General features: G+C 41.2%; 1 protein-coding gene across 1 annotated transcript; it reads left to right on the top strand.

Moving 5' to 3' along the window:
• Window positions 1–253: 253 nt before the first annotated feature.
• On the top strand, window positions 254–25,517 carry RAD21 (RAD21 cohesin complex component). The gene is made up of 14 exons (XM_032131935.1): window positions 254–478; window positions 8,525–8,698; window positions 10,089–10,218; window positions 12,375–12,474; window positions 13,464–13,570; window positions 14,469–14,672; window positions 15,121–15,246; window positions 15,440–15,562; window positions 17,167–17,390; window positions 17,713–17,872; window positions 18,190–18,341; window positions 21,182–21,331; window positions 21,788–21,871; window positions 23,728–25,517. Exons 2-14 carry the CDS (start codon window positions 8,555–8,557, stop codon window positions 23,917–23,919), a joined length of 1,896 nt encoding a protein of 631 aa, XP_031987826.1. The 5' UTR covers window positions 254–478; window positions 8,525–8,554; the 3' UTR covers window positions 23,920–25,517.
• Window positions 25,518–26,718: the final 1,201 nt, after the last annotated feature.

Genomic DNA, 26,718 nt, shown 5'->3' with positions numbered 1-26,718 from the left:
GAGGGCGGGCCGCCCTCACAACCCGGCCGCTCCCCGCAGGAGACGCGCACGCGCAGCTGCCCCGCCCCCGCGGAGGCCCCGCCCCCGCCGGGCCCGCGCGCCGCTGTCACTCAGCGGCCGTTCGTCATTCACGCGACTCTGCCCCGCCTCCTGGGGCCGCACGCACGCGCAGTGCCGGGCCTCGCCGGCCGTGCGCACGCGCAGTGGCGAGGCCGGGGCCGGGGGCGAATTTGACCGTAAACATCCTGCTGTTTGAACGGCGCGTTCGCGCGCAGGAAGGACCGCGGCCGCCATCTTGTTCGCTTGAGCGAGCGGTTCGGCTCCGCTCGGCTCCGCTCGGCTCGGCCCGGCTTGGCTTCGGCTCAGCTTCCGTTCGGTTCGGCGCTGCTCGGCTCGGCTCGGCTCGGGCTCGGCCCGGCCCGGCTCGGCTCGGCTCGGCAGGGCAGGAGCAGCGAGCGGCCCCCGGGCCCGGAGCAGGGTAAGGAGTGGCTCCGGCCGTCGCGGTCGCTGCCGCCGCCCGAAGGGGCCCGGCGGGGCCCGGCCGCAGCCCGGCTCTCGGGGTGCTGCCTTCATGCTCGGGCTCGGGGCCGGCTCTTCGGCCGAGCCCTCCCGGCGGGGAGGACCCGCCTGGTGCGCCGCCACACCTGGGGCTCCCCAGAAAGGGCAGGGCGCCGGGGTCGCCTCGGGACCCTGCCCGGAGCCGGGTGTCCGGGGCGATCTGAGGCGAGGCCAGGCGCAGCGGGGCCCTGAGCGCGGCCTGGCGGCGGCACGGGCCGGGCCCGAGGGGAGCGCGGCCCGGGCGGAGTGCGGAGCTGCAGGGGCGGCGCGGTCTGTGCACCTGGAGTGGGCACACGCCCGGATCCGCAGGGACCTTCACCGGGGAGCCGGGTCACGGGGAAGCCGAGGGAGCCGTGGGGAGGCCCGGGGGCCGCCGCGATGTAACAGGCTGTGGGTTCGCTGAACGAACAGCAGCGGGCGGGGGGGGGCGGGGGGGGGGAGCGGCAGGAACAAAGTTTCATTTGCCACTCCTCAGTTTTTAAGTGTAATTTTTCTTCTGTCATGGATGGAGCAGGGTACTGAATTCTCTTACAACCTCGCTAGTGGCATACGAAGTGCCTTCTGGACACTGTGGCTGTTCAGCTGCAAATAAAAGGGCCCTTCAAAAATGCCGGCTTTTTGAGGAACCAAGATCCTGCTCTTACAGACACTGTTAGAAATCTTGCTATAGTTTTTAAGATTTTTCTGATGCTGAATAGAAGTGCTTTGTTCAATATAAAACAGGACGTTGGGTGTTTATCAGTAACAAAGGAAACTTGGGGTCACTGTGACTTATTGGCATCTTTCACTGAAAATGCCTTTTTTTTAAATTTAGACACATAAAGAAAATACTGTAAATTTGGAGAAGTTACCATTTAGGCTCACACTGTGTGAATGTGGGCAATAAGTAGGCTTTCCTTAATCTCTTACTCACTAAAACTCGTATCTTCAAAAACAGGGGACATCAAAGCATTAGGGTCAGGCTTGTGTTTTATTTTATGAAGGTTCATATGTGACTATTTGACATTCTACAAAATTTGGGAAAGCAAAGCCCTCTTGGATAAAGTTTTAACTGGAGAGGAAGTAAGCGTGATGGGGCTAATAAAAGGAGGAGCAAAAAGTTAGAGACCTACAATAAACTTAAATTACCACACAAATGAATCATGTCTTGCTTATACCATGGGATTTCCCACAGAAATTAGAGTATTTCCTTTAGTTACTATATCAGTTTAACTTCTTAGAGGTAAAATGTTAAAAAGTTTCATTTGGGTTCTTTGGGTGAACAGTGCAGAGAAGTAACAACTGCAAAAGATGGAGTAACCTAAGGGATTCTTTTCAGCTTATGTACCTTTGAGGAGTGTGTTAGTACATGGTTTCTGCAACGTGAGGTTCAGATAATGGAGACGGGGCCTTAAATTAAAAAGATGTCTTTCCTACTGATTGAGCATTCTGAATGTAGGGGCAAGGGCACGATACCTGCTGAGGGCTAGGTATGAATGTAGAATTGAGGGAAGAGGACAGCAGTATTCATAGTGTTCAGTAATCTCCAGCTCCGTACAGTACTTGTGAGTGATCTGGCTTTTGAATTAGTAACCTTAGTGGGGCGCTGGTTCTATCTGATTAATGTAGGTGTGTAGTATATTGTAATTGAAGAACAGTGAATGAAGTTCCTGTAACGGAGTGCTGCGGTTTGAGTAATTAATAGACCTGGTAGTGCAACTTCAGCCATAGAATTTCTGAAAAATTGTTGGTGGGAAAAACAAGACCTGGAGACAAATGGAAAATGCTGTATGTATTTATCAAGGATATAACAAGTTGAACTAGTTCAATTTCATCTTTTTCAGTAATTGACTTTGTGGACATAAGAAATTAAGGTGACTTGTCACTGAGCTTTAGTAAAGCTGCAGGTGCCACAAAGAAATATATTAAAATTCAGATAAATGGATTAACCAGACAATTATAAAAGTGGTTGAAGGAAGGAGATCAGGTAAGGTAGTGGTGAAAAGAGGCATGGAACTGTAAGGTGATGTTAGTGGAGTTTGTGATGAATTTTTTTCGGTGGCACCAGGTGTTCAGCGTGGTACCAAAACCTGCCAGGGAGGCAGCGTTAGTGAGTGCTCTTCTGAACTTCTGAAGTTTGGTAGGGCCAGGTCAGACTGATGCAGGTGTAGAGGGTGATCTCACCCTTCCCCAGATCACTCAGGGCTGCCTGAGCTTAGCAAAGCAGAAACAGCATAGGAGGAAGTTATGCATGTGGGGGGAGACCAGCAGAGAAGAGAAATTGAAGGATAGCATAAGGACAAATGAATTAAAACGACTGGCTGATTTCTTAAACTGTAGTATGGAATTTGTCTACTCATCTGTGTGCGACTGTGGTTTTGGACTAGCTTTACAACAAGGAACAAAAGTAGGTGACAGTAAAAAAATAGAAGACTGAACTTTAGTTGTGGAGTGGGGGGTGTGTGTGTGTACATAACCTAACCTAGGGAGAGCAGCTGACAAGTGGGTTTAATGAGCTAGAGTGAGCCACAGGCAAATCAAAATATGCTGAATGTTCTGTCTATTGTCACCTCTTAGTTCATTAAGCACTCTTCTGCATGCTTTGAAGGATGGGACTAACTATGCCAGTGTGCTCTTCAGAAGTTAGATAGTTAACCATTCTAATACGAAGAAGGATTTTAAGATGGAATAGATGTGAGTTGTGGGTTAAGATGAAACTCATAGTTAGCATCTACCAAATTTTCTTACTGCTACTTTGGAAGGAGCAATTACCAGAGTCTCAGATGAGAGAATGAGGCAGATTCTGGATCAGACCCTGTGTATGACCAGTACTATATTAGTTCTGCTTTACATGTTCACTTACTTTGTGTATAGAATTAGAGCAATTGTTACACTTCTGTAGGAAGAAAAATATTTTTTAAATTGTGCAGTTTTTGACCAAGTTAGGCAGAGAAAGCCTGAGGACAACTGTGGCACATTGAAGGAAATTCAAAGTTAATGACAATAAAGTTCCAAGTATTTTAAAAGGTCGATTTGACAAGATCAGGATTTGGTCCTACATGGCCTTGTGAGTACATATTCTTTTTGCCTTAGAGGAATGCAAACAAGACAGAAATGCCTAAGTTCTTAGAACAAGTTTTGTGTGTTTCATATCCAGTCAGTTTCAAAAATTGACAGTTATATTTTACCTTACAAGTTTTTTAAGAGCCGTCAGCTACCCCTTTCTTTTGTAGATTCTTATGAGTTGCTTTTTCAGCCAATTACATATTCTAGGTCTCTGCCTGAGCACTCTGCCACTTGCAGAAACTCTTGGTTACTTTAACATTCATCCCAGTCCCAAATTATGCCAGAAAATCTGTTTCTTCTGTTACACCACTGCATCAACATACTGTCCTGTGAATTAAGGATCACACAAAAAGCTTGAAATACAGAAAGGAGTATCTGAAAAGAAAGAAAAAATCTGGAGAAAGTGGGAGCCTGCTTTGAACAGTTGCGCTGAGGCGCTAAACGACTGAATTATAAAAGGCTTTGTACAATTGCTGTACCCCAGTTTTTGCCATGCAGAGCAGAGCATCTGCTGGAATTTGGAAGTGGCAGAGACTCATAATGTGACAAGAAATTACTGTTTTAGGGAATGAAATCATTATTTGTTAATAACACTTCAGATTGAAACACACTTCTGTTGCAGTGGGGATCCTGCAACACGCATATATCAAACCAGGAGTCCCGTGGAAAGGAAATATATAGGACAGACAGATTCTTGATAGCTGTTTCAGAGATGTTTATTTCTCCAGCCGCATGGCCAGGGCTCTGCCGAGGAACTGTTCCAGTCACGGGACCAAGGGTCCTTCTGCCCGCGCAGGGAACACAAAACAACCAATGGGAACGAGGCTGAGCAGGGGCAGGGAAACCCCGTGTCTGTGCCCTCAGGGCCCCTCTCCCAGGGCTACACGGCGGGGGAGGGACCCCGACACCTCACCCGTTTTATTTTAATAAAAGGAGAATGAAAACAACTGGATAAACATAGCAAGAACAGTTTCAAAACAAAACAAGCCACCTCCTGAGTCTTTAAATGTCCAAACAGATTCTCTGGAACATCTTAGGGCTGACAGAAGGGAGACAGAATTCTCTGAGCATGCTTTGTGGGGAAACTGAGGCAGGAGAGGGTTTAACTTCTTCCCTCCCCCTTTTCATCCCCCACTCGGCATTGGAAAGGGATTTTTGGGGAAACAATTGGCAAAAGCATGGTTTTGTGAGGGAAACCATGGATGAAAAAACGGATTGGGAATACACTGGGGGTAACAGGACATAGGGTAAAAGGGAAAGGTGGGATTAGGAAAGGGAGACTGTAGGGGGGGCTTACAGTGGAGATATTGTCTAACATGACTACGATTTTTTGCATATATACTGCCTTTTACAGGAACACCATCAGGCCCAGTGACCTGCGATGCTTGTAACCCTTTTCTCCCTAGTACAATTTTGAATTCCACCACCTCTCCATCTCCCAAGCTTGGGATGCATTTTTCAGGGTTATTCTTTTTAATAGCAGTTCTATGCACGAATATGTCTTGCTGGTTGTCACACCTTGTTATAAAACCATAATTTTGCTTAACATTATACCATTTTACTATCCCTAAGATCTTAGTTACTACGATCTTTTCCTTTTTCCGAGTGGCTGCTGTTTTCTGTCTCGCTGCGTCTTTGCTCTCTCCTTCGGTCGCTCCCGTGTTGGAATTGTCGGGGCTGCTGGTGCCTGCGCGCTCTTCCCGGGGTCACGTTCGGGGCTGTGCGGGCCGGGCCGGGCCGCGCCGCTCAGTTCTCCGTGCGTCGCCTCCTCTGATCGCAGCTTCACTGCCGATGCCGGGCGCTGCACCCACATCTCGGCCGGGCCCCCGAGCGACGACCCCCCCCCCCGCCCCGCTCCAGCGCGCGTTTCGGCTGGGCGCGGCTCCGTTCTACTGCCGCTGCTGCCAGCCACCGCCCGTATGCCGCCCCTCTCGGTCGGGCGTTCACGGGGCTCGCTCCACCACGCGCTGCGCGGGGCTGGGCGGGCACCGCCGGGTCCCGCCGCTCCTGCCGCGCCTCGCTCCGCCGCCGACACTGCGGCTCGCTTGGCTCCACCCGCACGCGGGAACTGCCTCGCTGCTGCTCGCAGAGGGCTCGGTGCACGTGGCCTGGGCCGCACGGTCCCTGCGCCAGGCTTCCCTTCGCCAAGGCACAGCTGACATTGCTCAACAGTCTCGATAATTAAATAATATTCACGAAAATATTCTTCCATCGGCATATATTTTGACTCCAGTATTAACTGTGTCCAAACGGTTTTCCAAAAGCCCTTGGTAATAATTAAATCCCAAGAAACATAGAAAAAGTTCTTAAACAACTATGCCAGGAAGTGTTTCAGTTCTTTTTGAGCTTGAATCAAGCTAAAATTTACAAATCGTTGTTCAAGAATCATTTTAAGTTTAAGATAAATGTCCATATGCGGCTCTGAGAGCCAAGAGTCTTCCCCACGGTTCCTCCATAGTTCAGATACGGAACAGCAAAACAAAACCAAGAAGAGGAATCCAAAGTTTCCAGGGTTTACTCACACAAATCAGTCGCTTAGGGATCGGGGATCGTTCTACTCACAATTCTCCACCATTATGTTGCAGTGGGGATCCTGCAACACGCATATATCAAACCAGGAGTCCCGTGGAAAGGAAATATATAGGACAGACAGATTCTTGCTAGATGTTTCAGAGATGTTTATTTCTCCAGCTGCATGGCCGGAGCTCTGCCGAGGAACTGTTCCAGTCACGGGACCCGAGGGTCCTTCTGCCCGCGCAGGGAACACAAACCAACCAATGGGAACGAGGCTGAGCAGGGGCAGGGAAACCCCGTGTCTGTGCCCTCAGGGCCCCTCTCCCAGGGCTACACGGCGGGGGAGGAGACCCCAACACACTTCAAAACCGTCTGTAGTCTGATTGTCGCTGTTTCCCTTAATGTATTTCAGTATGGCAAGGCTTCAGTGATGGATGAAGAGAAACACATTTAAAGTGATATAAATTGTTTTTGTCAGAGTTGTCCAAATAGCAGGTTTCACATTTAACAGGAAACTTAAGTATGTTTTCAGTTAACCATATGTTTGAAGTTCTGTGAAACCCATGCTATCTATTTTAATAATTGTGCCAAACTCCACTAATCAAAGTACGTTTTTGCAACCATTGATGAATGCTTTTAATGGACTAATACAAGTGAGTTTGTTTACTCTGTGTTTGTGCTTTCCCCTATTCCTCATGTTCAGGGGTAATTCACAGGCATAATGTTACCAGAGTACTGCATGGATCTGGTAGCAACTCAAGATACCAAAATGCTGTGCAGCACAGTTATGTCTCTGCATACACAAAAATACTGAGGCCTTCAGAAATACGCAAGGATTGAATTGTCTGCTGGCCTTAAGACAGTGTGATGTCTTTCAAAAATTACTGGGGGGAAAGAAAGTAGAATACCTTCCTTTTGATAATGTTTATCCAAAATTTATTTAATTGTGCTTCCTGGAAAAACTTGCTCGTGTCCATCTTTGTGCAGTGCTGTCCTTAGCCCTCATACAATCTCAACAAATAAAAATGGCATTCTAACTTTTTGTCAATTTGCAACTTCATTATGACTAAAAGCTATTAACCTCACTCCTAAGAGGAGTATTAATTCTGTATACTGAGTTAATTAGAGTTTAAGCTGAACATGGCCTTTATTTCCTTTAAATCCTCTCCAGTGTTTTGGTTATGGATGGAATTGGTGGCCAATCTGTCATTAAGAGAGTAACTTGATAATCAGTTCTGTTATGCAACTCTCAAAATGGAAAAAAGAAATTCTTGGACTTGACTTTTAGATCTGCATTTTTTCATTTGTTATCCAGATGTTTAGAGGTTGGCTTTATTTCCACTGAATCAGTAAAGTCAGTGCTTCTCTTGCCCCTCTACTTAAATTTCTAGCAATAACAGTTGTGACTTGCTGTGCTTCCTCAGGCAGTTTTTCTGTAGGCATGGAGGAAGTAAAAACTGAAATGCACTTATTTTATCTTTCCTGTTCTTTTCTTTTGATTAATTTTCCTGGAGTATAGAAACTACTGGAAAAACTCTTTGTGGAGATTCTTCTACTTTTTTAAAGCAAACTTTTTTTTTTCCCCCTTCTAGTTGTAGTTAACTGAATAATACACTTACCTCATGCATGGAACTGGCATGTTTAGATCATAAGACATCATGCTGTTCTGATTCCCCATGGTTTGATGGGTTGGCATCTTATCAGCCATAACAAAGTAGTTACTAGATAAATAGGTAAGAGTGTCTCTTTTTTTTTCTGGTTGAGGAGAAAGAAAATGAAGTCTTAAGGAAGTTTGGAATAGTGCAGTCATTTTTCTCACCGTTTTTATCAACACTTGATTAAAAAAGTATGACATGGAGAACAACCTGTTCAGAAATGTAGACATAATTGTGCTTCCTGTTTATGAAATTATAGTGAAGTCCAAAAAGATTTAGGACTGTATATTTTATAATGATGAACCTTTTTTGGGAACAATATACAATATATGCTGGTATAGTACAGTAGTAGCTACTGTATTAAGAGTAGAAAGAAATGGAAGTTGTAGAAAGCTACTCTGGAATGAAAACTGAGACGTGCTTCTTTGCGCTAGGAGAGTTTGGTATCATTACCCTAAAGGTTAAAAGATTCAAGATTATTTTTTCTTGAGGGATGATAAACATTTTTAAGTTGTGTATGTGGCTGTTAGTGGGTGTTACTTCTGCTTTATAATTACTCTATAATAAACACATATATATGCTATTACATGGACACCATTTGTAAGTGTTGGCTTCTTAAACATATTAAACAAATAGTCTGACCTCAGTGGTTGAAAAGCAAACATGTACTTCTGAGGATAAGAGGGTGTTTACAAGGATGTTCCTCATAAAATAAAAATTGCAGAAAGAAATATTTGCCTTTCTCTTTACAGGTTTGCACTTTGTCTTAGACATCTGGGACCATGTTCTATGCCCACTTTGTCCTGAGCAAGCGTGGGCCGCTGGCCAAAATCTGGCTGGCAGCCCATTGGGATAAGAAGCTGACCAAAGCCCATGTTTTTGAATGTAATCTGGAGAGCAGCGTGGAGAGTATCATTTCCCCAAAGGTACCCATTTTACCCTAATGTGATGTTACCTTGCGGTGAAAAGAACTTGTGTGTACTGGTGGTACTTACTATTTGAGTCACTGAAGCAAATGAAGTTCTTAATGTTGCTGTTTTGAAGGGTGGAAAGGTCTGCTTAGATACGAAATACTCTGTTGTGAAAGTGGAGGAAATTTTACGTAGCTTGATGTTTTTACATGTTTTTGTTTTTCTTCCCCTCTACTACTCATGACAATGAAATTATTCATTTTAGAACTAGTGGTACAGTTGTGGCTTTTGTCAGTTAACAGATGTCTGAATGTCTTATACAAAAAGCAGCTATTTGAAAACAAAAGAAAATTTATATCTTTTATCTTAGTCAATACAAATGTTAACAGTTCTTATAATGCTAGTTTAGATCTTAGAAGAACTGCTAAGTGTAAGCAAAAAGTGTATTGTACAATCACAGAGATGCTTACTCTTCCAGAATAGTGATTTGCTTCATTATCAGCTCTGGAAGGATTTAGGAAGAAGATAATGTTGGTAGATTCACTAGTGAGCTGGAACATTCTTTTAGAGAAAAGAGAAACTAACAGGCACTCTTTCATATATTTAACTTTATGTAACAGTTCATCAGCTAAAATATTAAAAAGACATTGGAGGCAGTAAAAATTTTGAATTCTTACAGGCTGATGTTAAATGCTGTATGGCTTACTCTTTCTGTGAGACAGTTCTTCCATGTACCATTCAACACAAATTTCATGCTCTTTCAGCCTGAAATACATAAAGAAGAGTCCTTCTCTAAATTTTTTCAGTTTTGCGTTCCCACAGCAGATACTTCATTACGTAGTAAAGCAGTGAAATTGAAGAGGAAAGGAACTTAAAATTGTTAAGTGTGGCAGTGCTTATTTATAGGCACTCCACATCTTCCACTTTTTTTTCTCTGATTTTCTTTTTAACTCCAGGACAGAAGATGGAGAGGTAGCTAACAGTTTTAAACCAGATTTTACTTAACCAAATCTGTTTATGGTTGTTGAACTTTATTTTTCACTTTTTCCATAATTCACAATTTTCCACAAAGTAGCAAAGGTGGTAGAAAAAAAGATAAAAATGTGTGGTAAAAACAGGCTTTGTCACTTATTTTTTAACTAGACAGAGCAGTATTTGGGAATTCCTGGAGTGAGCTGTTAATTAATTTACTGATATTTGCCAGGTCATCCATAAATAATGTAATAGAGTATCATCTTGAACTGGACTTTGCTTTCTTTGTTTCTTCAGATTTCTGCTGATTTTTATGCTTATTTTGGATATTTGATTTTATTGAGAAAATTCATGTAAAGCTGACTGGAGGGAAAAGGGAGGCTACATCTAGTTCTGATTGCATCTAATAACTGATTGTGCAATGTGTTTTTAGGTGAAGATGGCACTCCGAACCTCAGGACATCTCTTACTAGGTGTTGTTAGAATCTACCACAGGAAAGCAAAATATCTTCTTGCAGACTGTAATGAGGCTTTCATTAAGATTAAGATGGCTTTTCGTCCAGGTATCTGTTCTTAACTAAGCACTCTGAAAAGTTACACTGACAAATGTATTTATTAAGAAGGCATACAATTCTGCCTTTAGATCTGTGTAATTACATAAAGGTATAGGTTATAGGAGAGGTAATTATTGCAGCTAGCTGGCTGGTTGAGTTGTCTGCTGAAAAACATCTTTTAACTGAATTCTGAACAAAAACTTCTCTAATGCTGATTCAGTAAAAGCTGGTGTGTGATGTTAAATGGAAATACACTGCATGGCTTTTACCTTCTGTCTGAAAAAGGCCAGTGCCCTACTGAAAAGAAGCACAGAAGGGGACTTGTTTCTGTCAAGGGTGAGGATTCTTTTGCCATGAGTTACGACAGAAACATAAAAGTAAGCTTTTTTTTTTCCACTTTCACATTTTAGTTTCTGAAAGTAATGTGAACTGTAATGCGTGCATCAAAGATAATCTCCCTTTTGTATGTGTGCAACGTAATTTCCCCCTCTATAGTTGCTTACTTAAAATATTTTCCATGAAGACAGGGTACCATATTAATATCTGAAATTACTTTTCCATCTAGCAGTCAATTAATTATTTGGCTTTCATGGCTTTCAAGATAGTTTTCTTTAATTCCGGCCTGGGGAACTTTTTTCCAGCTACAGTGTAGCTGTTGGAGTGATGCTGCTGGATGCTCACAGCTGCTAAATCATATTCTCCCTTTTTAGGTTAGTGAGTGCAATAGATTTAAAAGCTGAACTTGAGGGAGGCTTTTTTTCTAAAAAGGCAATTCTTGAAAGCCAGTGCAGCAGTAACTTGAGAAAAGTTAGGGGTATGTTCCCTTTATTTTAATTTCCTGACCTACAGGTTTGATTCAGGCATTGAATTCAGGTATTGAATTTTTTGTAGCTTTCAGTGGCAATTTGTTGACTGTTGCCAATTTTTTGTTTACTACTGTGTTTAACTTTCCTGGGTGATAAGAACATAAATTTATTTTAATTTCACAAGGCAGTCTGTTTCCCAATTTTCTCACTCCTAACAGAGTGCATGTCGAAGGTGAACCACCTTAAAATTTAAGACTTACAAAAAGTGACATTCTGGCCTGACACAAGCTGAAATACTCATCTTATAGCATTTACTCTCAGTTTATCAGCTTTGTGTGCCTTAGGCATTGTCCTGAGTCTTGTCTGTTCTGAGAATCATTTACATGTTTCATTTCAAGCACCAGGCAGCCAAAAATATTGAACAGCCCTGAAAGGATGGACTAGTTTTCTTCATTCCCAGTCAAGTACCATGATGAGTAAACTACAGACTCTTGCTTCTTCCTGGTGTCTATGGACAGTGGTTCTTTGATTATTCATTACAGAGGGGAGCACAGTGGGCAGAGTGTTTCTGAAGTATCAGTACCTCAGAATTGCCTGTGTTGCATGTGTGGGTCAGAAGGCAGAGCATAGAGCTCAGATCTTCGGAAAGTTACAGAAGGAGTTGAACCTGCATTTCCCATGCACTTTCAAGTGCCCTGACCTTTAAGACTTTGAATAAAAGAGAGGGACCAATTACTGGCACTGGTTTTGTGATGCCCAATCTGGTGGTCATGCCCTGAGAATGCCTGCTGAATAAGATTACACATCTCCAGAGGATAAGAAAAGAAAATGTGTGTGGTTTTGGTAATGCAGCTCTTTTACGTGCAGAAGCCTATGAGTTAGTGTGCCCCAAGTGCAGTCAGTACTGTTCGGGACTTCTGGAGCTGATGGAACTGAATAAAGGACCAGCAGCAAAGTAGTCACACTGTGCTGCCACTGTAAAGTAGAACCTTGCAGCTCATACTGTGTATCATGATGAAATTATTTTGGAACAGGTACTTGCAGTGTTGTGAAACATATGATGCCTGTGTTGGCTGCACAGCTCTGCATAGTGCCACACAAACATTACTGATTGATTTGAGGCTTCCAGGTTTATATAGAGTGCAAAGGCTTGAGGATATATGTTTTGAATTTAGTTGGAATCTCACTTACTAGCATTATTTAAGGTTTCTTTGTAGGTGTCAACATCAGTTCAGCATCAGTTCAGTTCAACAAATTTAAACACAGTAAGCTCATGCAGGGAGAAAATGCTAATGGCTCAGGGAAAAATGCTGTCCTCGTAAGGAATGGGAACTCATGTCTGGGTGTTCTTATTTGCAGGAGTTGTTGATTTGCCTGAGGAAAACAGAGAGGCTGCTTACAATGCTATTACCTTACCTGAGGAGTTTCATGATTTTGACCAACCACTTCCTGATCTAGAGTAAGTTTGGGGTTTTTTTCATTTCCATGAAAATGATAATTGGTTTTAGTTGAGGAGAACCTGGTTTTAAACAGCTAACTCATTGCTGAATGTAAAAAAAAAAGTCTGTAGGTAACTTCTATTCTTAGGGCTTTTAATACACTAATAAGGAAGTGTGCAGTCATCTTTGTGTTGATTTTAAGTTCATAGTAGCATTGACTTTAACTGAAGTTAAAGCTGTCCGTACAGGAGCTTTTGAAAAACTCAGCTATCTGTTATAACTTTGTTTTTTCTTCTGTCCAAGGCACCCTACATCACATACATACTTAGGTTAGACAAGATTAGTTTTACGGAAATGTTGTTGAGCTTTTGAAATGGCACTTTTAATTTTTTAAACTTAATACTTATAGATTACTTGTACATATAACAAGTATACAACCTGAATAGTTCTTAATCTTAAAAAACCTGATGTTTTTTATTATTATATTCTTGTTATTTGAATGATCCATAAGGGAGTTTTTAGAATACAGCTTATTCAGTGTTCTATATAGTTTATATTCAAATTAGAGTATATACTAATTTGAAACTGCATAAAATTTCTGTGTCTTTATAAGAAATGTACCTTCATACACCACAGAGTGTTAACTTGGTACTGGTGCAAAATACAGTGTTTGATAAACTACATTAATAGCTTTTGAGTTGAAGGGGAGGAAGTCTTTTCTTGATTGTTAGTTTGGCCTTTGAAATTAGTAACCCAAACACAGCGAGGAGTAAGAGAGATTACTGATATATTTCCCAGAATCTAACGCAATTTGGATGATAGTTTTGAACCATTAATGGTCTCACTGTTTTAAGTAGTAGTTTCTATTCAGTGTTCACTTACTTTTTTCAATAATTGACTTGAATGTAAAATTGCTTTTTACTAAATAATGTAATGTTTATTTTAGCAGGCTTTATCTGTTTTTAATTTTTTAATGGGATTTTTAATAATTGCCTTCTGTTTGTTTAAGTGATATTGATGTGGCTCAGCAGTTCAGTTTGAACCAGAGCAGAGTGGAAGAAATTACAATGAGAGAGGAAGTAGGCAACATCAGTATCCTCCAGGATAATGACTTTGGTAAAGATCTCATGTGTTATTATGTGCTACTATCTAATTTCAGTTATTGTAAGATACGGTTTTGCAATTACTATGGAATGCCCATTATGCACAAAGCAAATTAGATCAAACATGCTGTGGTTTTCTACATTTAATTTTTAGTTATTTTGTGACAGTTTTTCCAGAAAGTCTGTCCTCTAATGCTCAGCAAACTTCTAGCTGCCTAGAATAGGCAGAAAGAAAAGCTGAAGAATCTTCAGTCGAGTTAATCAGTGAAGTAGTGACAATTACAATTTTCAAAATGTGATGTGAATATGAAGTGAGCTGTTGCTTTAATCATAAACAGGCTCTCAGTCAGAAACCACTGGGAGATTTCTAAAGCTGAATCAGTCAGTGGCAACAAGTTTGCTGCTTTGGGTATCTTTCAAGGACAGTGTTCTAACATCTGAATCAAAGCCTAAAGACAGTTTTATTTAAATGTCTGGTTCCCAATATATAGTATTATAATCCATAATTCAGTAATTGTTTTGAAAGAATAATCTAGGAATAGTGTTGACTTGGTATTGGTTTGTTTTCTGTACTTGAAGCTCAGCCTCAAGGCATAAGGCACAACTTTTTCAAATTCCATTGAATTCTTTGGTTTCTGTGGAGATAAAATTTAGTAGGATCTTGCTAATATCAATGCAAATAAGTACAATAAAATGCTTTGAAGAGGAGATAGTTATTTTTATAATTGTTTGAACAGTATTTTTTTGCTATGGTGTTGCTGGGCACAATTCCTTACATCTTGTTGTTAACTCTGCAAATAGGATAAATTGAATTAAAGTTTGGTCTTACATGGGTCTTTATTGATCAGTTAGGTAGGTCTCTTGCATCTTGGTTCTTTAGCACTTTTAGCAGTGAAATTGTATTCTTGCAGGTGACTTTGGGATGGATGATCGTGAGATGATGAGAGAAGGCAGTGCATTTGAGGATGACATGCTAGTGAGCACTAGTGCTTCCAATCTCCTACTGGAACCTGAACAGAGCACCAGTCACCTCAATGAGAAATCTAATCACCTGGAATATGAAGACCAATACAAAGATGATAATTTTGGAGAAGGAAATGATGGTGGAATATTGGGTAAGTTTGAGAAATTTGTTCTTCCTCTATCCCACCTCCTGCCTTAATTAATTAGTTCTTGGGTAGGTGAGGGGAAGTTGTTTCCTTTGTTGCCAAGATCCCTGTCAAAAGTTATGTCTTGCCCAGTGAAATTCCAGTTTGTGAGTGCTACAGTAGTATAGATGACTCACAGCACATTAAGTGTTGGCATATTTCAAACAAAGTTCAAAAAATCTTAGATGTAAAATATGTGGCAAGTATATTGTAATAAAGGTTATCTGTAAGTTCAGAATTAGAGCTGAAATGCACCTTGAAATGCTACTTTCTTCTATGTCAGCATTGAAAGTACTGGTTTCTAACTTTTGCACTATCTTTGTCTATGTTGTAATAAACTTGTCTGTACTTCTTTGTAAATGTGTCTATACTCATTTGTGGATGCAAAACTGATTCTTTCATATGGTTGCTTCAGATGACAAACTTCTCAGTAATAATGATGGTGGTATTTTTGATGACCCACCTGCACTCTCAGAAAGTGGAGTAATGATGCCAGAGCAGCCTCCCCATGATGATATGGATGATGATGATAATGTATCAAGTGAGTATGATCTAGGACTAGATCTAGAATTACTTTCAACTCATTTAATTTGGATTCTAATTCTTTAAAAGCATATTAAGCTCAGAAGTGTGAAATACGGTAAACCACCTGAAAGTGTGGAGGAGGGGATGGGAAGGGTAGCACAGCTTGTTGATGTTTTGACCCTAGTGCAAGGTGTTTGTTGTAATTGCAGTGGGAGGCCCAGACAGCCCAGACTCGGTAGATCCCGTGGAACCTTTACCAACCATGACTGACCAGACGACGCTTGTTCCCAATGAAGAGGAAGCTTTTGCTCTGGAGCCTATTGACATAACGGGTGAGTGAACTGTTGGGGAATGTTTTACACAGTTTGTCAGAGACCACCTTAACTTGATGGAGTGGAAATGAATGTCTGGCACTGCTGCTGATTTTGCTTCTCACTTGGGAGGGAAAACAGGGATCAAGTGCTGAATTCCTTTTATTCTAATACTAGCTTTCCAGTACTTCCCAGAGAGGTAGCATGGATGGTCTTGGGAGAATACTAGTTTGTCATTTCTGCAGTCAGTACGTGTAACAGCATGATACTGTAGCTTTAGATAAACATGCTAGTTAAAATGCACAGAGTTGGAATGGAACTCAGCATGTCTTTAATACAGGATCTGTAGTGCAGCACAGTTCTTTATGTGCTGTGTTTGAAGGGCAGGAGTGACTGTTTACAGTGAGAACGAGTGCTCTTCTAGTGATTTGTAGCTTTAATGAATTGCTGAGTTTGGGAGATGCACCTTTGTATTTTAATTTCTACTAAGTAGGGATTTCCCTTTTTCTTTAATGCAAGAAACTTGCTTTATTTAACTAATACTATATTTGGCTTATATACAGACCCCTGCTTTATTAAAAAAATTCATGTTTGGAAAAAAAGTAGCTTGTCCTGTGCTTTTTAGACTGAGCTCCAGGCCCTGATTCCCTGCTTGGCCTGTGGTAGAGCCCTGGCACTGCCCTCTCGTGGCAGGCTGGCAGCAGGGGTCCAGCTTATCTGCTGGGATCAGCAAAGACAGCATTTGCCAGAGCTTCAGGGTCTGCCGCAGAGTACCAGGCTTTGAGCACAGTAAAGTCATCCTAGAGCACGGTCAGAAGTTTACTGTTAAAACAACCACCCACATGAACGCCACTAAAGCTCAGGTAGGGCTTAGGGGAAAAAGTGGGTGTGGTATTTTGAATCTGTGATTAGACTCGTAAAATGGCTGGGATTGGAAGGGATCGTGAAGATCTGGTTCCACCGTCCTGCCATAAACAGGAACACCTTCCACTAGACCAGGTATCTCAGACCTCCATCCAACCTGGCCTTGAACACTCACAAGGATGGGGCACCCACAACTTCTGTGGGCAACCTCTTCCAGTGCCTCACCACATTCACAGTAAAGAATTTCTTCCTAGTATCTAGTCTGAACCTGCTTTCTGTCAGTTTGCAGCCCTCCCGTCTACCCTGTCACTACATGTCTTTGTAAAAAGTCTCCTCCATCTTCCTTGTAGGCTCCCTTCAGGTAGTGGAAGGCCACAATTAGGTCACTCCAAAACTGCCCTTGTCCAGGCTGAACAAAACCAAATCTCTCAGCCTTTCCTCATGCAAGAGGTACTTCATCCTCTGTTCAACTCAGTGGCCAATGTTTGCACAGCCTAACAAGCAAGCCATGGGGTAGAGAGGCATGTGCAGCTGAGGACATTGAGGCTTAAGTAGATTCAAATTCACAGAAGAATGTGTAAGTTATGGGACAGCATTCATAGTATTTGATGTTTTATCCTTCTTCCAAAGCTAGAGTTGCTTTAGATTCTTGAGGCAGCTTTATATGTGGGCAAGTGAGACCTATAGAGAACTTGAAGGATTCTTCTACAGCTTGGTACCTGTTTGAGCTAACCTTCATTGCTTGCTAAAAATATCAACAGTCAAGGAAACCAAAGCAAAGAGGAAGAGAAAGCTGATTGTGGACAGCGTGAAAGAATTGGACAGCAAGACTATTCGAGCCCAATTAAGTGACTACTCTGATATTGTTACTACTTTGGATTTGGCACCTCCTACTAAGAAATTGATGATGTGGAAAGAAACTGGTGGAGTTGAAAAGCTTTTCTCTCTGCCTGCACAGCCTTTGTGGAATAACAGGCTACTGAAGGTAATGTTTTTGTGCGAGTTCACTTTTAAATGGACTGTATTCAGGATTGTGCCTCATGTATAGCAAACATCAGCATATAAGTAGTGATACAGTGATGGCAGTATTCATAATTGTAAGAAAAAACATATTAAAAGAACTAAGGTAAATACGTCAAACATTGCTGTTATCAGTTACAGAAAAAAATTATTTTTTTAGATGTTAGTACTGTTGGAGAGGAGCTTAAAAACTGAGAAAGAAAGATAGCCCATAATTACTTGATCCAAAAAGAAATTAAAGGACACTGAGAACTGCAGTAGTGAATAATGTAACCTTTCCTCTGTAGCTCTTTACTCGCTGTCTTACACCTCTGGTACCAGAAGACCTGAGAAAGAGGAGGAAAGGTGGAGAAGCTGACAATCTTGATGAGTTCCTTAAAGACTTTGAAAACCCAGAGGTTCCTAGAGATGAGCAGCAACAACAACAGCAGCAACGAGATGTCATTGGTTTGTGTCTTGTCAAAGAGAAGGGCATTCCCTCAGAGTGTATTTTTCTCTTTTATTTGTGCTTTGTATTAAGTCATCAAAGATTATGTATGAAGCAGTGAGCTTTGTAATGGGTTGTTTAGCTTGATGTACAACCTATGACACAAAATAACTTTTTTTTCCTAGAAATAGGGGAAGCTTAGGAATTGTTTGAACCAGTGGATTAAAAGTGCAGGCTGTGAAGAGTGCTCAATTCTAAAATAATAGCAGATTGGATTTTGGTACAGTTTCTAATTACATTCTTAAGTATCTAAAAGAAGGTTTGTTGTGGAATATAGATGAACCTATTCTGGAAGAACCAAGCCGTTTACAGGAGTCGATGATGGAAGGCAGCAGAACCAACCTGGATGAATCAGTTATGCCACCCCCACCAGCTCAGACAGGTGTTAAACGCAAACTACAGCAAGTAGAACCAGAGCCAGTGTTACCTGTGAGTAAGTTTTTACTATTCTTTTTATGGGGAGTGAGAAGTGGGCAGTGTCTTTGAGTAGGAAATGACAGATTTGAGGCCCTAGCTTTCTGTGGTCCTTTGAGATTCACTGTAGCAGTGTCAGAACATTTGTCCCTGGGTAGTCATTCTGGTGCCTTTGTTAGGTGAAAAACTTACTGAAACACTTAAAATGCTGATAGAATAAAGAAATTATACTATTTCCTTCAGTAAAAGTCTTCAAGGAGTCTAGTATATCACTTATTAAGTTGTGCTTGTTGCAGTTGGAAGCTGGCTAAGTGCCAGGCACCCATGAAAACACTATCTACTTATTTTCCTCTGCTATAGCTGAGCAGAGGAGGGTGAATTGAAAACTTCATTTTCGTGAGTTAAGGATTATTGAAAAAAAGAACACTTTAAGGCAAAACAGGTTCAAAACTTAAACAGTATAAAGATGATTTATTATTAACAGAATTAAAAGTAAAAAGGGTAATGGGAACCAAAGCAAATCTTCAGAACACCTTTCTTTCCCTCCCTCTTTCCACCGACCGTGCAAGGAAACAAAACATGGGGTTTTGGTCAGTATTTCACTTCTTAAAAATCTTTCTTCAGTATGCTTAGGGAAAAGAGTTTCTTTTTTCTGTCCTGTGGGATCCTTCCCATGGGAGATAGTTCTCTGTGACTTTTCTAGCGTGGTTTTAACTTCCACAAGCAGCAGTCCTGCCCAAACCTGCTGCAATATGAGTCCCTCCCATGGGCCAAGCAGTCTTCCCTGCCAAGCGTGGGCCATTTTAGTTCATGGGGTTTAGTCTTTTAAGGATGAGGTGTTCTAGTTTGGAAGCAAGGGTTCTCTATCTCTGTAAGCAAGGGTCATCTCTCTCTGTTTGGATTCCTCACTAGATTACAGCTTTTCAGTATCCACGCTCTCCAGCGTGAGTACTCTTCCTGACGGGCTCCAGGTGGATATCTGCACCCCTCCAGGCACCTAATGAATTACAGGCAAACAGTTTGTTGTATTATAGTCCTCACCACGGCTTGCAGAAGAATCTCAGCTCCGGCGCTCGGAGCACTTTTTTCCCTCTCCTTCTTTTCACTGACCTCGATGCTGCCATGATGGTTCTCCTCACGTGTCCTCACTTTTCCTTTTTCTCTGACTTGGAAGAAAGTTGGTGTCTTTAAGTGGCAGTTGAGAGGTTGATCTCGTCTGGGCTCTGCATTGGAGAATTGCTCACCATGTCTCTCGCTGCTGGCCATGTGGTCTCTGCCGGCACTGCACGGCCAGCCCTGGCTGTGTGGTCCTTGCCAGCACTGTGCGGGTGGTCCCGGCCTCAGGAGAGTCCCGGCCTCGGGAGGGCCCCGGCCGCGTGGTCCCAGCTGCCCCCGCCGGGATGGGCCCCGGCAGCTGTCTCACCACCCCTCTGGAGAGGAAAAGAGAGCTTCCCATGGTTTGTCTGTTCTTAAATATGTCATCACAGAGGCGTTACCAACTTGTCTAATCGGGCTAGTAACCTGCCCATCATCAGAGCCTTCAGTGATTGGCTCTGTGCTGGACATAGAAGTTTCGAGGAGCTTATCTCCCAACCCCACTAAAAAAACAGACTGTGTTAAACCAACACAGCTTGGCAAGTGTATATGAACAGCTTCCGTGAAGCAAGGATTGTGTTAGCTGCAGAAATGTCTTTTAAGACAGTCCTAGTGTTCCAGGCTTAAGGCTTCAAAGAAAAACTTTGATTGTCTGGAGAGATTTCCTAGTTGAGCTGTGAGTAGACCTGGACACTAGCTGTGATGCAGTGTGAAAGGAAACTTTGTGAAGGGGAAAAGAAGGAAATGGGCGAAACGAAAGGTGTATTTTTCTGTATGCTTGCCTGGTGAGAACAGTCCTGGTTTATGCTGTGTCGCATATTTGTGCATTTTTTAACCTCACTTTGCACATTCCTTGGCTAACAGGTTGTTCACTGTAGAATGGGACTGTTAGATGTTACATTATCTTATTTAACAGGGTGGCAGCTGCTGCTCCTCTTGGCTATGTCATGGAGTGAAATCGGCATCAACTGTGCTAAGTCAGTGTAATTAGGGGTTTTGGTGTGTTGGGAATTCTGTGACCATCTTAGAGGCCAGGTCAGGCCTGTGGCAACATGTACAATCTGTAGTGATACCTGCTGTGTGACTACATCAGAAGTTGCTTAGCCATTTTAGGGTATGTGTATAAACAGTTTCAGGTGTCAGGGTAACTTTGCTGGCAAGCACTTAACTGTTTATAAGAGGGAGAGTACCATATATCAATTTTATTAAAACTGTCTACATAAATCCTATTAAATTACTTTTCTGGATTTTCCTCTTGACATAAATACTTTCTGAGAATATACTTGAGCACCAAAGTCATTCATACGTTTTCAGAAACTTTGCAGGTACCAGTGTTTAATTCCTTCATGTTTGTATTGATGAGAACAGCATTTTGGTATTTTGAAGATGTCTTGTTCCAGTGAGTTTAAGTGTGTTCATGTAGCACTGCATCTGGTTATGTGGGATTTTAAATTTGCATGTGCTGATCCATGGAATGAGATCAGTAGTTTGGATGGGGGAGTAAGTGAAGTTACTGGAAAGCATTTTTAGTTTTTAGTGATACCATAATTTCTGGTTTGAGTAGAATCTAAAGGATTGAAAATACACATATGGACAGCAAAACAAAATTGGTTTTTGGTTTTCAGAAATGAAAAATTCTAATAAATGGCTAAGATTTACATACTTGGATTTTATTAAACTGGTCTGTAGCACCATTATTCTATTGTAAAAGCACTGGCAAAATGATACTGTTTGTTTAACTGTACTGTGTGCTTTTAAAGCATCCACCATCACAACAGCTGGAAATACCACCTGTAGAAATGCCTCCAGAGGAGCCCCAAAACATCTGCCAGCTAATACCAGAGCTAGAACTTCTACCAGAAAAAGAGAAGGAGAAGGAAAAGGAGAAAGAAGAGGAGGAGGAGGAAGAAGTAAGAACTCCGTGTAGAATCAGCTTGTGTGTTTCCCAGAAGTGTTTGACTGTGGATTCAGTAAAAGGCATAAGAAATAGTTCTTTTGTCTGTCCTTATTAGTAGCCCTTGGAAATGTAATTCTTAAATTATTTCATGACCATTTTATTATATTTATATTATTTAATTTTATAATTTGCATATACATTCTGTTTTAAATTAGTGTTCTCCTGTTCTCACACATGGCTGGATTAAACCACTCTATATTTTTCTGATGCCTTAGACAAGAACTTTCGAACTTAATGGTGTGGTATATTTTAAATAGCTTGTGCTACTTAATGAAAGTAGCTTTTTGCAAGAAAACCAAGCATGTCCTGAAATTGGATAACTTAAGTTGTCTCTTAGCTACAGTATTTAATATTCTATGGATATCAAAACAAACTTCATTGATGTCTTTTATTTTACGCCTGTTTGCAGGAAGAAGACGGCACAGGGGGTGATCAGGATCAAGAAGAAAGGAGATGGAACAAGAGGACTCAACAAATGCTCCATGGACTTCAGGTACCCATGATTATTTGCTTTCTTTTAAAGTAGCTTTTGAGTATGCCCAGTGATGCTTTTGATCTAAAAAGGTCAAGAAGGAGCGTTCTTTGCAGTTGGTGTTACAGCCTAAAATACCAGTTACCTTAGAGGGGGAAGAATGCGTGTAGTTGGTTAAATTTATATCAAATAAATATATTAAAATTAAGTCTATACTTTCATAATTGTCACTTTTTTTCAGAGAACATTTGAATTAAAATTTTTCACTTAAATATTTTTCAACCTTTGTGTCTACACTTGGTGTGCAACTAAGATTCCCAGAAATTTAAACTTTAAAATAATTGAGTTTGATTGTGTTTTTAATGAAACCCTAGCACCTCTGGTTTTGTGCTGTGTGTCCTTAGACAAACCCCCATAAGGGTCTAGGGATATAACACCATTTTACAGGATATTTACTTCCTGGCTGTGCTAGTTTGAAAACTTGCATGCCATGAGAAGCTGAATCTCTTAACAACTGTGGAAATGTGACTTCAGTCTGCACAGACATGTATCTGTCCGTAGGATGGATTCTTGCTTGCTGGAGCTAAAGAGCTTTTTTCTGCACACCCCACTGTGCACCTGAACTGAAGTGCAAACCGTTCCTTTGCTTATCAGTCTCTGTGTGTGTCCTCCACATATTCTTGGACTTCATCTGCCTTTCATCCTAGTTTGTAGCTCCTTTGTTCCATTAAACATTTTGGCAACTCCTGTGATTTGGCTGTTACTGAATGCCACAATCCCAAATGGTCACACACCCCCCTCTTCTCTCCCCCAGCTTTAAATGCTGAGCATGATGGCATATGGCAGGGATTATCCTTTTGGCCAGTTGGGGTCAGCTGTTCTGGCAGTGTCCCCTCCCAACTCCTTGTGCACCTCCAGCCTACTTGATGCAAAACAGCACCATATGAGCTGCTGTGAAGAAAATTAACTCTGTCCCAGACCAAATCACTACAACTGTAGCTTAAAAATAATTTCTAAAGTATACCGATGTTGAGTTGGTAGTGTTGTTTCATTACAGTTTCTGAAGAGAACTTTAGAATTCTCTTTGGCCATAACTAGTTTTTTTCAGTTCTTTCTTCTGTGTACCCAAAAGAGCATCACTTTGGATGGCTGAAACATTAAATATGCAATGAGATTTGGAGTTAAATTCTGATTAATATAAAGTAATTTGGTTTGGCCAGCCAAATGTCTTTTCATCTAGTTGAAGGTCATTCCAGGGCAGACAGTTCTGTTTTAAATCAAAGGCCTCAGTTGTTCTGGCCAGAAAAAAGATGTATTTTCATGATTTTTTTTTTTTTTAAATATATTCTTGCCAAGACTTTGAGAAAATGTAGGTGATTTTGGGTACTTAGTTTAAGACAGAGGAGTTTTAGAAATAAATAGGCTTTCACCTTGGGAAAATTACACATCTTTTAAAGAATGTTAGCGCTTGAAATTTTACTTTATTATTTTTGGGATTACCTTTATTTTGAGAAATACAACTTGATTTTTTTTTTTTTTGTTTTATTCCTATTAAAGAATAGAAAAAATTGTCCTGTAGTCAAAAAAGACTGGTTAGTTATAGCTGCAGAAATAAAATCTTGTGCTGTACACCAGTGTTTCTGGAATATGTTCAGCAGATTCAAGAATGGTTTTTTTTTTTACACATCTCTAGGAAGCCTACTAGGTTTCATTTAACTGAGATCCATAAAGAAATTTTCATGTACATGTGGTAATGTTCCCATCCTTCTGAATCCTCAGTGTCCTGGGGTTGACAACAAACAGAATCTTGCCAAGAGACATTGTTGTTTCTGTGTAGTTCTCTGTTTAATTTGTGGTATCAATGTTGTGTTTTTCAGAGAGCTCTTGCTAAGACTGGAGCAGAATCTATCAGCTTGCTTGAGCTGTGCAGAAATACAAATAGAAAACAAGCAGCTGCAAAGTTCTACAGTTTCCTGGTACTGAAAAAGCAGCAGGCTATAGAGCTGACCCAGGAGGAGCCCTACAGTGACATCATTGCCACCCCTGGTCCCAGGTTTCACATTATCTGAATGGTTCCACAGAGCAGAGCTGGTGCTCGTCTCACCAGTGCGTGCGTGTATTGCCCCGTCTGTAGGGCCCACAAGACCATTGCAGAAAATTTAGATTTTATTGTCTGTATAAAGTCCTTGGTTTTCTCTTGGGGTTATTTTGGGGTTTGTATTTTAACTTCACCACTCACATTTTTAGTGAAACTGCTGGGGTGGGTGACTTGAGTTCCAGCTGCAGAAACCAGACATCTCAAGCGCCCAGATAAAGATTGTTTTAACAGCTCGGAGCAGATGTGTGCAATATTGGTGCATGTGATGTTGAGTATCAATGAAAATGTCTTACAATAATTTGACTAGTTGATTTAATAGAGGTATTTTTAATCTATACAAGTAAATCTGGATGGCCAACCTATTGTCTGATTAAAAACTTTGCCAAACTCATCTGAAATGTTTGGTCTGCTTCTCATAATAGTAGACTTTTTTCCCCTTCTCTAGATCTTTGTGCATACTGTGGGTCTCCTAAAGCTGCCAATATGAAAGGTAGTGCCTGATATGTCAGCTTGCTGTGTCACTGCATTTTTGCAGTCAGATTTTTGTAGCCCTTGATGCTAAGGGGAAATGAGTGTCTGTGGAGAGCACTTCCTCTACCTGATACATGAAAGGACAGAACACGTGAAGCATTTCAGACAAAACATTCCTTTTCACTTATCACCTTGTTATGGTCCACTACTGATAATGGCTAATTACGTTAATAAGTGACAAATGAAAACTAGTCATTTCATTTAAACATTTAAGAAATCATAATGCTTTAGGTTTGTTAGAGCTGTATATAAACTCCAGACTTTTTAAAACAGACTTCTAGATTGTAAATTATCTGATTTTTTTATTAAGCAGGCATCCAACAATAAGAATAATTGCTAAATTCAGATACCACCTGTACCAAAAGGGCAACAAACCTTGAATATAGAGTATAGATGGGCACAATTCCACATAATTGTGTAGTGCGTTAATGACTCTTCAGATATATTTATGGTTTTAGTGTCAATTTTTTCTGATAATGTACACTCCTGTGTTCAAAACATTTTATCGGTTTTGCAAAAGAAGTCCGGTTTGATTTTTATTTCTGAAGAATGAAGCTTTACTGTTAGACCAGGTAGCACCAGAAATTATGTGAATATGTTGATTATGGAGACCTGTCTTAACTTTTTTTAGGGCAAAATTATTCACACTGAAGGTTCTGGTTTTAATGTTGGCACTTTTGTGAAATAATTTTGGGACTCTGAAATTTCAGTGTATACTCAAATGTAAAATTATGTGAATGTTTAAAAAAGTCTACATGAGACTACATGATGACCATGTTTTAATAATCCTTGAAAAAGGTAATTGTACAAAGTTACTGCAGCTTTATTTTCAACATGATGTGCCTGTAAAACCGTAATTTTCCCCTTTGTAAAAAGAGACATTGTAGATAACTTGAATGTTTAATTATAGAGAAGGTCATTAGTTTCTTGTTACACATTTTTAGTCTGTTTTTGTTGCTTTTCAAGGTTAATATTCTTGAAAATAGTTGATGCTGTTATGTATAACTTTTCTAATAAAAGTTGTGTTATAAGCTGTTACGTATTAGCTCTGTATCTTGTTTGAACACCGTCCATTTATGTAGGAGGGACTGAGCACTTAGAGGTTGGTAATTTCGGTATTGGGTGTGGAAAGATTTAGCTCTTTGAGATATTAAAACTCGAGTATGTAAATAGATTTCTTGCTGTTAGGAAGGAAGTGTTGCTCTCACTGGCTGTGCTTTTGTTCAAGGATTCTATGCTAGAAATGTCTGTGGAAAATTATGGGAGACTGTCTATAAAAGGTGATTCATCTACATGCCTGTCTCTTCTGAATGCCAGAACATACCCAGCTTGAATTCTGTTAGCTCTGCTGTTCCCTTGCTCCTGGAATTGCTTCTGCGTGCATGTCGGTGCCTCTGAAGTTGCATGCTCTTCCTGGTAGATCCAGGCACTTGGATCCAAGCCTGTGGCTGCAGCACGTGGAGTCAGCTGGTTACCTGCAGAGCTTGTGTATAGGGGCAGTGAATTCTGATTGACATAGGCTGAGTGAGCTAACTTAGTCTAGGCTCCACACACAAGGGACTGTCCTGCTTTCGAGTGACCTGTGGAAGCAGCCAGGCCCATCCTGTGTGTGCTTTAATTCCTGTGGGATGCAGGCTGGCCTATGCTGAGCCAGCCCAAGTGTGTGTGTGTGTGTGTGTGTGTGTGTGTGTGTGTGTGTGTGTTTAGGTACAGCACTGGAGAAGTGACTTTCATTTCTTCAGTTCAACTTCTGTGAGAGAGAAGTGTGGGAACTTGGGCACTCAGGCTGGAATGAAAGCTCTTCTGGCTTCTATGCATAATCTAGTACATTTTTATCACCAGTTTGGTTCTTTGTTACACCACTGTGATCAACACTCATGACAAGTTGATTTTGCTCAAATGTATGCCTGATGACACTCTAATCTGGGGCACTGAATGCAAGCTCTGCTTCATCATGTACAGGATTCGTTACTAGTTCTGACCATGGCCTGCAAGTAGTACCAACAGGCTCACATTTCTTGGAAAGCAGGTTTTGTGGTAATTCTGTTGAATGAGGTCCAAGGAATGGTGATGGAGCACTGGTGTTCTTATATAGCTCCTCGAGGTACAAGAAGTATATTTCCCTCCTCTGTTATGGACACAAATGATGAGATGGGGAAGGGCTCTCTTTGCACAGCATTCATTGTTTTCCCTATGACTGCTGTTGTTTTTTGGGGTTTTTTTAAAGTGCTCCAACATC

Source organism: Corvus moneduloides, chromosome 1 (genome assembly GCF_009650955.1).
Source record: "Corvus moneduloides isolate bCorMon1 chromosome 1, bCorMon1.pri, whole genome shotgun sequence".
Taxonomy (NCBI): Eukaryota; Metazoa; Chordata; class Aves; order Passeriformes; family Corvidae; genus Corvus; species Corvus moneduloides.
Note: the sequence above shows the minus strand (reverse complement) of the source record. Positions and strands in the feature narration are given on the sequence as shown.

Bases quoted from the DNA above. Each gene is read 5' to 3' on its own strand.
- RAD21 (XM_032131935.1), top strand. From the start codon at position 8,555: ATGTTCTATGCCCACTTTGTCCTGAGCAAGCGTGGGCCGCTGGCCAAA. The intron at 10,219-12,374 runs GTATCTGTTCTT...TCTTATTTGCAG, and splicing joins TAAGATGGCTTTTCGTCCAG to GAGTTGTTGATTTGCCTGAG. The intron at 17,873-18,189 runs GTTTGTGTCTTG...TGTGGAATATAG, and splicing joins GCAGCAACGAGATGTCATTG to ATGAACCTATTCTGGAAGAA.